This window comes from Tupaia chinensis, unplaced genomic scaffold (genome assembly GCF_000334495.1).
Source record: "Tupaia chinensis unplaced genomic scaffold, TupChi_1.0 Scaffold143746_1, whole genome shotgun sequence".
Lineage (NCBI taxonomy): Eukaryota > Metazoa > Chordata > Mammalia > Scandentia > Tupaiidae > Tupaia > Tupaia belangeri.
In genome coordinates this window covers 623,451-633,715 of record NW_006203595.1, presented here as the reverse complement: position 1 = coordinate 633,715, position 10,265 = coordinate 623,451, and the positions used below count along the sequence as shown (strand labels likewise).

Below are 10,265 nucleotides of genomic sequence, written 5' to 3'. Positions count from 1 at the left end.
GTGCTTTTTCCCCCTCCCTCACTCCCCCCCCCTCTCTCTGAACACTCATGCCCTCTGGCAAAATTTTAAAAAGTCTATCCCTTCACAGAAGAAAATAAATAGAAACACTGTCAAAATCACATTATCAGAACTCTGGAAACTAATCAAAAGTTTATGATAACTGTATTTGTTAAGTGATGCCACAGAAAATGGTACAGTAGGGAACCCCGGGGCTCCATTCCTCCAAAAGCAACTAATAAGCTGGCAATTACTATCAACACCTATCCTATCTGAAGCGCCTGCTTTGCCTTTAACCAAGGTACCCGATGAGTTATTACCTTGCTTGTAGCCACTCATTCCTGGGTATATCGGAAAGCCTGGAATGGTGCCTTGACTCTCAATTTCCTTGGTTTCATCTTCAGCAATGACTTCCCATCCTGAAAGGAGGGGCAGTTAAGGAAAACACAGAAAAAAAAAGGAAGAAAGAGAAGAAGCCCCTTGGTTAAAAACACCATTTCATTCAGTCCAACTTTAGGTCATTTGTATCTGAAGTCCTAGTTTGGACAAATGCCTTATGTTGAAATCATCTAACTAAATAAATTTCTATTACATGAATACACTGTTCCTAGATAGAATTGTAACATTCCCCAAAATATTAAATTCCACACGTTAAAAGTGGAAGAGACTATACAGAAAACATGTAATATAAAGGATACGAGCACTGGCAGCTTCAGCATCTGAGCACAGTAGTCTCTTCACTTCTTTTTCCACTTCTGGTGATTCAATGCACTCAGGAGAAGTATCCTCAGGGGGGATAACAGGGCTGTCACTTAACTCCTTGTTTTCTGTAGAAATGTTCTTTTCCTAAATACCAATGAATACAAATGGTTAGGCCTCATTAGATGCCCATCCAACCAAATTTCTCCTTTAAGTAGTATTATTCATAAAGGCATCTTTAACCAGGGTCAAGATTTTTGTAGGTCAGCTTATTTATTTTTCCCAATTAAACAAATTTTTCAAGACACTTAGCCTGTTCAATCTGTAACTCTATGGTGAAGACCTCTCTCAGAGGTGCAACCCTTAGTTCTCAGTTATTATTTATCCTGGTTCATATTGGCTAAGAACTATAATTCTCCTTAGTTATTTAGAAATCACTTAATTTGGGCCAGCAGATGGTGGAGCAGTTACATCACTAGACTCTCAGATGGTCAACTGCAGTTCAAGTCCTGGACCCAGTGGTGAAACTCATGCTAGGCCTGTGTGCATGTGTGCCCAAGATACCAGGAAGAGAATGGAGGAGAAGGGATTGTGGCATGGCCACCCCTCCGGGGGGGGTGGGTAATTTCTCACTTTCCCTTCTACTGTCTCTGTCTCTCTCTGGTGAGTACACATTCCCTAAGGCAAAAATCTCAAAAAAAAGAAAGAAAGAAAGAAATCACTTAAAGATCCAAATTTCCAGATTTCACTTCCCCTCATCTTTATTATTATAGACGTTCCTACAAAAACTGGATTTTAGCTACATATTCTCCCTTGAATCCAGTTTTAGACAATTATCTCCACAGCAACCAATGCGTCATACCACAAATAGAAAATAGGGCTTTGAGGGGGAATAAGCAATTATAAACAACTGCTGGCAAAAGTGAACCCTGGCTCCCAAGGAATGGCTTTTGAAGCAAATATCAGAGACAAAAAGCACATCTAAATATACATGATCACACACCAAATTGTATCTTTTTCCCTAGGAATTATCAGACATTAAATAATAAGTTGAATTTTAGTGAATCAAATCCACTGTATGTATATGGGAATAGGGGTTAGAGGTGAGAAGGACCACTTCAAAGTAAACTATATAATTCATGTGATTTGTCTGAAACTATTAAGATATTAAACAAAACACAGTAACGGTAAACAAGGAAGTTATTTTATGACTGCTCTACCTCAGTAGAGTTGATTTCTTCGACTTGCTTGACATCAGCAACCTATCAAATAAAAAACAATAAGTGATTAAGTTATATTATGATTGCTGCTCTTCAGTAAAGCTTAAAGAGCTCTATGACTATTCTTAATTTTACATTTAGTAGACACTCAATAAATGTTGTTGACTGACAGAGTACAAAGCTAAGGCAACTGTGTTCATGGATAAAAGAGTCAACATAGTAAAGATGTTAATTCTTCCCAAATTGATCTATAAGTCTAATGCAATTCCTATAAAAGTTCCAGCAAGGATTTCTGTAGACATATGTATGCTTATCCTAAAATTTATATGGAAATATGTACATTCTAGAATGGCTAACATGATCTTGACAGGGAAAAATAAGTGTGAGCCATCCGTCTTCTGATGTCAAGACCTATGATATAAATACACTGTGATATTGGTAGAAGGATTAATATATGGATTCAATGGAATAGAACAGAAAACCCAGAAATAGACCCACACAAATATGCCCTACTGATTTTTAGCAAAGCTGCAAAAAGCAATACTATGAAGGAAGTCTAGCCTTTTTAGTAAATGGTGCTAGAGCAGCTGGATATCCTTAGGCAAAAACAACAAACAAACAAACATAAAAACCCAGAACTAAACTTAATACCTGCTACAAAAATTAATCACAAACACTAAATATGAGTTCAAATCTTTCAGGGGAAAAAAAAGGAGAAAATCTTCAGGATCTGAGATAGGTAACAAGTTTTTAGATTTAACATGAAAAGCAAGAAACCTTTAAAAGAAAAAGAAAGTAAATTGAACCTGATCTAAAGTAAAAAACGTTCACTCTTCAGAAGACCCTGTGAAGAGGGTGAAAAGACAAGCTATAGACTGGGAGAAAGCATGTGCAAAGTACGTATCTGACAAAAGATGTATTTAGAATAAAAATAAAGCTCTCAAAATTCAACAATGAAAAGCTGGTCTCAGATTTTCTACATGATTTCTACATGATTCTGTTTATATGATGGTCTTAAAATGACAAAAATTACAGAGGTGGAGAGCAGATTAGTGACTGCCAGGTATTAGAATATGGGCATGTGAGCTGGAAAGAGGTGCGTACGGTTATAAAAGAACATGAAGAAGGATCCGTGTGATAACAGAACTGTTTAGTATGTTAACTGTATAGGGGAATACCTGGATCTTCACATGGGATAAAATGGCATAGAACTGAACAACCACAAACACAGGAGTACAAGTAAAACTGGAGAAATAAGATAGGTGAACTATTAAAATGTCAATTTCCTGTTTGTGATACTATGCTACAGTTTTGCAAAATGTTACAATGGGGAAAACAGAAGAGTACACAGCAGCTCTTATTTTTTGCAACTGCATGTGGATCAACAATTATTTCAAAATAAAAGTTTAATTTAAAAAAAGGCAGCAGCAGCCAAGCCACAGTGCTCCTGCAGCCTGCCCAAAGTTCTACAAGCCTGAAGTAAGGTTAGGTATATAACCACCATTTTCCACTCCTCAGGCTCTGGATGGGTTCACTTTAAAACTAGATCCTACAATCAAAAACTGAAAGCATCAGTGAAAGTTTCAAATTCAGAATCTTTCAAGATTCCTAACAACTAGTCTATTAACCTCAAGAGTCAGGTCTGGTTTTATTCTCCCTTATGTTCCTAAGTGCTAGCATACAGTAGTGCCTGGCATTTAGCTCATATTCAATACATGTTTATTGAACATATCAGTGAATAAGAAAAATTAATTCCAAACTTCCTGCTCATATTCTTCTAATCCATTAGCAGACACATGAATGGAATGCAACTAACCTTTTTTGTTACTTTCCGGAACCTTTTCTTTCTGACATTCTTAAGTGGTGGAGTAACTAAAATAAATACAACATGGTGAAACATATATATGACTGATGGTTGTCACATATTTATCTGAACTTAATAAATCTGATCAAATAAATGCAAGTGTCCAGGATTTACAGGCTGGAAGACTGGAGGAAGGGGATCACAGTATGACCGGACTCCGTGGAGAGTATTCCTCTCTTTCTCTCTTGCACGTACATGCATGCATTGTATCATGAATAATAAAAACCACATTTTTTAAAACAAAAGATTGTCTGACAGCCTAATGAAACAACACACAAGTGCATTAAGAGGTCCCTGGTTCACAAGGAAGCAGGATTCTGCAGACAAATTAGTCAGCTAGAATGAGCCAGGGATTGGTGACTTACTGCCATGCTTCCAGGTATAGCTTTTCTCTTTCTTCTTTTCATCATCATGAGCAGTAGAAGTAACTGGTTCTTCCAGAGAAGACTGGTGAGGTTTGGCAGCAGTGCATACAAGCATCTGCATTTAACAAAAACAGAGAGCTTGACTGTGGCCACAAATCCTGGGTTGGTAATGAATCATGACTATTCTTCCCACCAGAATCTTAGAGCACAGAAGAGACTGATATTTGACATTTCCATAAAGTCAAGTATTGTGTAATATACATCCATGTTTTCTCCCTTTCCCTCCATCTCAGCAGCAGTGCATATGGACTCCTTCTGTGTGTGTGTATGTTTTATCTACAGTGCTCACCACTGCAAAAGGACTATGTTAAAAACAGATACAGGAAAAAAAAAAATACAGGGACCAGCAGTTGGCGTAATGTCTATGTTGCTAGACTCCTACATAGTCGACCGTGGTTTGAGACCCAGACCTGGTGGCTTAAACTCATGCCAGGCGCGTGTGTGTGCGTGCCCAAGATCCCAAGAGGAGATAGGAGGAGAAGGGACTGCAGCGTGGCCATTCCCCCTGGGGGTGGGTGATTTCTTGATTTCTGTCTGTCTTTCTGAGCTCACGCACCCTATAGCAAAAACCTCTCTTAAAAAAAAAAAAAGAAAAAGATAAAAGAAAAACAGATACAATTTAGCATTTTGACTTAGAGGGAATAAACAGCCAAGATGATAAAAACCAATTTAAACCTCTAGAGTTAACAGCATCCTGCTGTAGCAGAAAGTTCTGAAGAAAACTAGCTGCTAATATTTTTCAATTAAAGAAAGCCACTATAGGGACCAGCAGTTACCATAATGGCTATGTCACTGGACTCCCATGTAGTCAACCGTGGTTCGCATCCCGGACCGGGTGGCTTAAAACTCACGCCGGGCATGTGTGTGTGCGTGCCCAAGATCCCAAGAAGAGAATGGAGGAGAAGGGACTGCGGCGTGGCCATCTCCCCTGGGGGCTGTTTTTTCGCTTTCTATCTCTCTGTCTCTGTCTGTCTGTCTGGTGAGCGCACGCGCCCTATAGCAAAAACCTCTCCAAAAAAAGAAAAAAAAAAGCCACTATAAGTGGCAAACAAGGGGCTTCAGCTATTTGTATAACATGAAGTAGTGAAAAGTTAGGGATCAAACACAAAACCAGAACATGACATTTTATCCTTTTGGAACTAATTTAGAAATAAGAAAGGGAAAGCAGCCATTCACCAAGGGGAAAGACATACTGAAAGAAAGAAAGAAAAAAGGGAGGGAAAAAGGGATTCTTTGAAGGATGTGAATGCTTGTAGATTTAGAAAATTAGTCCATACCTGGGAGATATCTGCTGTTTTATAAAAGGTTTTTTTATCAAGTGTTTTCAGGCTTCCAATAACACAAGGCAGATCACCCAGCTTAGCAGAGAGAGAGACATTGTCTACCTCAACAACTGCACGGCGCTTATCAGCTGAAGAGAAGTAAAGAAAATTAAAGTCGACATCTTCCCAATGAATTCTTAAGCCTCCTAGGGTTTAAATAATGAAGACTTATGTGGGACAGACTAGTCTTTCAGTGAAACCCACTATTTCTCAAAATGCTATAATTGTGTACACAAATGGTAATTCCCCAGCAAAAAATAAAGAGTATATGGAGTTCTTTTTCTCCCTGTTTATGTTACTCATTCAAAAGTAGCTAAATTTCTTGTTAATGGTTGTGAGCTAAATATGGGTGAAGCAGTAGATGTTTCATTATCTGGAAAGGCAAATTCTATTCACGTAAGCCCATCCTTTTTTTCAGAAGCATTTAATCATGTTATTGTACATGTGTGTTTTCAAAGGGTTAGCTGAGGAAAGAACTGATCCTAGAATGGTGCTAATCAATCTCAAGTTCAAATTCCTAGTTAACTTCACAAAGAAAAGTCTATACAACAGCCATATACCAAACTCTGAATCCTGTTCAGGAATCTCAAACATGAATGTCTTTTGGGACCAGCAGTTAGTGTAATGGCTATGTTGCTGGAGTCCCACATAGTCGACCACAGTTCGAGTCCCAGACCAGGTGGCTTAAACTCACACCGGGCGCATGTGTGTGCGTGCCCAAGATTCCGAGAGGAGAATGGAGGAGAAGAGATTGAGGTGTGGTCATCCCCCCTGGGGGGGTGATTCCTCACTTTCTATCTCTCTGTCTCTCTCTGTCTTTCTGGTGAGCACACGTGCCCTATAGCAAAAACTTCTCCAAAAAAAAAAAAAAAAAGAATGTCTTGACACAAAAGGATTCAGGTATATTCTTGTAATATTAAATGAAAAAAGAAAAACAAAGATCCATGTTTTCACATGATCCTTTTCACATGAATAAACTTTAAAAATACACAGAAAGATTATTCAAATTCTGGTGTATGAATAAAAGTTTTGTCCATAAAGCAGCACAAGAAGAAACAGTTAATATTAGTTATCTTTGGCATTAAGGGTGGGGCACAGTGAAGGAAGAAAGTTTCATTTCTCCTCCTGAACTTCACTGTTTAATGTAAATTTTCTAACCGTGAACGTGTATTACTTTTTTTTTATGAAAGAGAGTACGTAGGAGGGAGGAGGGGTGAGAAGGAGGGCAAGAAAGATTTTTGACAGCATTTTCCACATCACAATTCTCCTGTCCTACCCTCCCACTTAGCTAGGAGCGGAGGCATGCATCCTATTTAGGTTGGACTGGGAACAGAACCTGGACTCTCCATGCAGCCTCAGCTACAATGCATGTGCTCCCTACTGTTTGCACCACTGCTGCTGGGGCATATTATTTATTTATTTATATTATTATATTTCTAATTTACATATAATAGTTGTATATAATTATGGGGTACAATGTGGTTTCTCAAAACACATTGTGTATTCATCACATCAGGGCAATAAACACATCCACCTACCTGAAACGTTCATTACTTTTAGGCGCATTTGAAATCCACTGTTCTAACTATTGATATTTTGACGTATTGTCACTAACTACTGTTGGTACTATGCTATAGCACTCTAGAACTCATTCCATTATCTAGTATACCTGTACTCTTGTGTCTGTTAAGTTTCCCCCATCTCTTTTCCCCTTCTTACTTTTGGAAAACACTGTAATATTATCCACTTTCATGCAACCAAATCTTTGAGCTTCTGTTGAGTAAGAACATACAGTATTTGTCTTTTAGTGCCTAGTTTAATGCACTTATTACAATTATTACACTCCCCGGGGTTCATCCATGTTGCCTGAAATAACTGGATTTCAACTTTATAGTTGAATATTATATCATGTATATATCCTACATTTTTGAATCCTTGCACCAGTTCACCAGGTTGATTCCTTGTCTTAACTATTGTAAAGGGTGCTATAAGAAATATGGGAGTGCATATATCTCTGATTTCCTTTTCTTTGGATATATGTATAGATAGAGATAGATAAATGATAGACATAAAGGAAGGTAGGTAGGTAGATAGATATAGTAGTATGATTGCTAGATCATATACTGGTTATATTTTTAGTTTTTTAAGGAACCCCCATACCATATGCCATTGATATAATAATTATATCAATTTACATTCCCACCAACAGTGTACGCTATTTCATTTTTCTCCACACCTCCACCAACACTTGTTTTCTTTCTTCTTTTTGAGAAAAGCCATTCTAACAAGTGTGAGGTGATATCTCATTGTGCCTTTAATTTGCATTTCTCTAATGATTGTTTGTTTGTTTGTTTTCAGGACCTGGTGGCCATTTGTAGGCCTTCTTTTGAGAAGTGTCTTTTCTGGGTCCTTTTAATATTATAAATATTATTTAAAAGAAAGAAAGAAAGATATATCACTTTTGTAAATAAAGGACAGTATATTTATGTATCATTGCCTTGGATATTCAGAAATCATAAAGCTTGTACATAGGAGACTATTAGCAATATCAAAATCCCACATTTGACTCCTAAATTGCTTATACACACTATGGTAATTATTCCCCTTAAGTTGCATAATTCCTACTTCTTTTTCTCTAAAAATAAGAGATATGAGAAAATTAAACCTCTCTAAATATAAGTCCAGCAGGGCAGGAATAAATTCTATTTTTTTCACATCCTTAGTTTCTACTGGATTACTGGAAAAGTCATGACACATTCTTACATAGAAAAACACAGAAAATACATCATGATTTTTCCAGTGATCCAATAGTACAGTGCCTGGCACACAGTAATTTCTTAATATATTATTATTTAATGTATAGTGAGTGGACATTAACTACTTACCAGATAAATCAATTTTCAGTTTATCCTTCATGTCAGCACTTCCAGAATGCAGTATTTTCCTGACAGTAGAAGCATGTTCCTAAAAAAGAGGTAAGTTTAAAAATCAGAAGGATTGGGACCAGCAGTTAGTGTAATGGCTATGTTGCTGGATTCCCACATAGTTGACCACGGTTCACGTCCCAGACCCGGTGGCTTAAAACTCATGCCGGTCGTGTGTGCGTGCGTGCCCAAGATCCCAAGAGGAGAATGGAGGAGAAGGGATTGCGGCGTGGCCATCCCCCCTAGGGGGTGATTTCTCGCTTTCTGTTTCTCTGTCTCTGTCTGTCTGGCAAGCGCACATGCCCCATAGCGAAAACCTCTTTAAAAAAAATCAGAAGGATCGTCTACTTGCAGCAAATAGATTGGATATATCAAAGAAAGTCTTCCCTTAAATAAAATCTTATACCTACAACATTAATAACAATGCATATACCATGAGATACTATGCATTGTATAAGTCAAATCTGGAAGAGGCTGACTTGACTCGCATCTTCGTCTTTTAGTAGCTACAGTTAATGTCTTTTCTCTGCTCTACATCTCTGCCTCTCACTGCTACCCCTCAGTTGTAGTTGCTAAGGAAAGGCTTAGCTGCAATTTACTGGATATATTAATTAACCCTAATTACGGAAATAGCTTTCTGAAGCCTATCCTTAATATAGTTTCCTAGGCTAAGTGATGCTTGAATACAGGTATCAGCAGGAGAAGAATTCACACACAACATTGAGATGAGCTTCAAAAGCCTTACATAGTGATGAATTTGCAGGAGACACAGTACTGGTCCTCACTGCCCACTTCTGAGATGACAGAAAGGATTTCAGAAGAGTCTTATCTTAGCTGTCCAGTGATAATTGACCGGATCCACTGCTGTCACAATTTTTTTGCAGAAAAATCAACCCACAATGAAAGGTGGCATGTACAGGAGGAAAGAAATGCTGCTGAGTACACATTTGGATAGGACTGCTTAATAGGACATGATTCCTTAGAAACAAATGTTCAAAGTTTTTATGGCCTATTGAAATAGAAAGATTACAGAATCCAGGCAGAACTATACTTACACACTGAAGATATCTGCCCTGAGATACAAAGGTTTCTTACCGGAGGCAGACGCAATATAAACTGGTTCTCAAGTTCACAAGGAAGTTCATCCTGGCTTTTATTCATCCCTTGTTTTTGAGTTCATGAACATAAAAATTAAAAAAAAAAAAAAAGAGTCACATAAAAACTCCTCTTGCTCCCCCTGCTGACCACTTCTATCAATAGTGTTTAAATTACACAAGCTCTTGTCCAAAATCTTTACTGTAACATGTACACCATTCTGTAATACCTTATCGGATGTAATTTGATTATTTATCTAAGTCACCTTATCTGTCCTCCAGTATGTGTAGATTTTCCAAAGTCAATCCGAAGTACATGATGTTATTTAGTGAACAAGTGAGTTAAGTCTTATTAGTATAATTCTTACACAGTCAGTAAAGAACAACGATTCAACAACACAGTCTTGGCTACCTTACTACATGACTAAAACCTGAAATCAACCCAGAAACCATTTGTAGGACTGTTCTATGATCAGCTAAAGTAATCAGGGGGTTAATTTTCAATATTTCATCCCCTTCCATGGATTAGTAGGAATTAAGCAGGCCACAGGGGAGCAGGCAGATTTTTATGACTCGAGCCTGCATCAACGGCTCCAAGCTACCTTAGGAAAAAGTTATCAGTAAAGTTCTTTTTATTAAAAAAAATTGGTTTAGTAAGCCAGGCTATGAAAGAAAGATATTGTATGTATCCACTCAATATATACCGACTATCCGCACTCT

The 10,265-nt window shown here is 37.7% G+C and overlaps 1 protein-coding gene across 1 annotated transcript in view; it reads right to left on the bottom strand.

Annotated features, from left to right (window-relative positions):
* Nucleotides 1-251: 251 nt before the first annotated feature.
* The window catches only part of LOC102472675 (transcription initiation factor TFIID subunit 7-like), a gene marked incomplete at its 3' end in the record, with an annotated part of 15,004 nt that continues 4,990 nt past the window's right edge, over nucleotides 252-10,265 (bottom strand). Inside the window, exons 2-9 of the mRNA XM_006164862.3 lie at nucleotides 9,547-9,614; nucleotides 8,413-8,491; nucleotides 5,483-5,616; nucleotides 4,146-4,260; nucleotides 3,733-3,788; nucleotides 1,917-1,958; nucleotides 696-843; nucleotides 252-416 (exon numbers count right to left, since the gene is read on the bottom strand). Coding sequence (XP_006164924.1) covers nucleotides 252-416; nucleotides 696-843; nucleotides 1,917-1,958; nucleotides 3,733-3,788; nucleotides 4,146-4,260; nucleotides 5,483-5,616; nucleotides 8,413-8,491; nucleotides 9,547-9,614 — 807 coding nt within the window. The remainder of the gene's footprint in view (nucleotides 417-695; nucleotides 844-1,916; nucleotides 1,959-3,732; nucleotides 3,789-4,145; nucleotides 4,261-5,482; nucleotides 5,617-8,412; nucleotides 8,492-9,546; nucleotides 9,615-10,265) is intronic.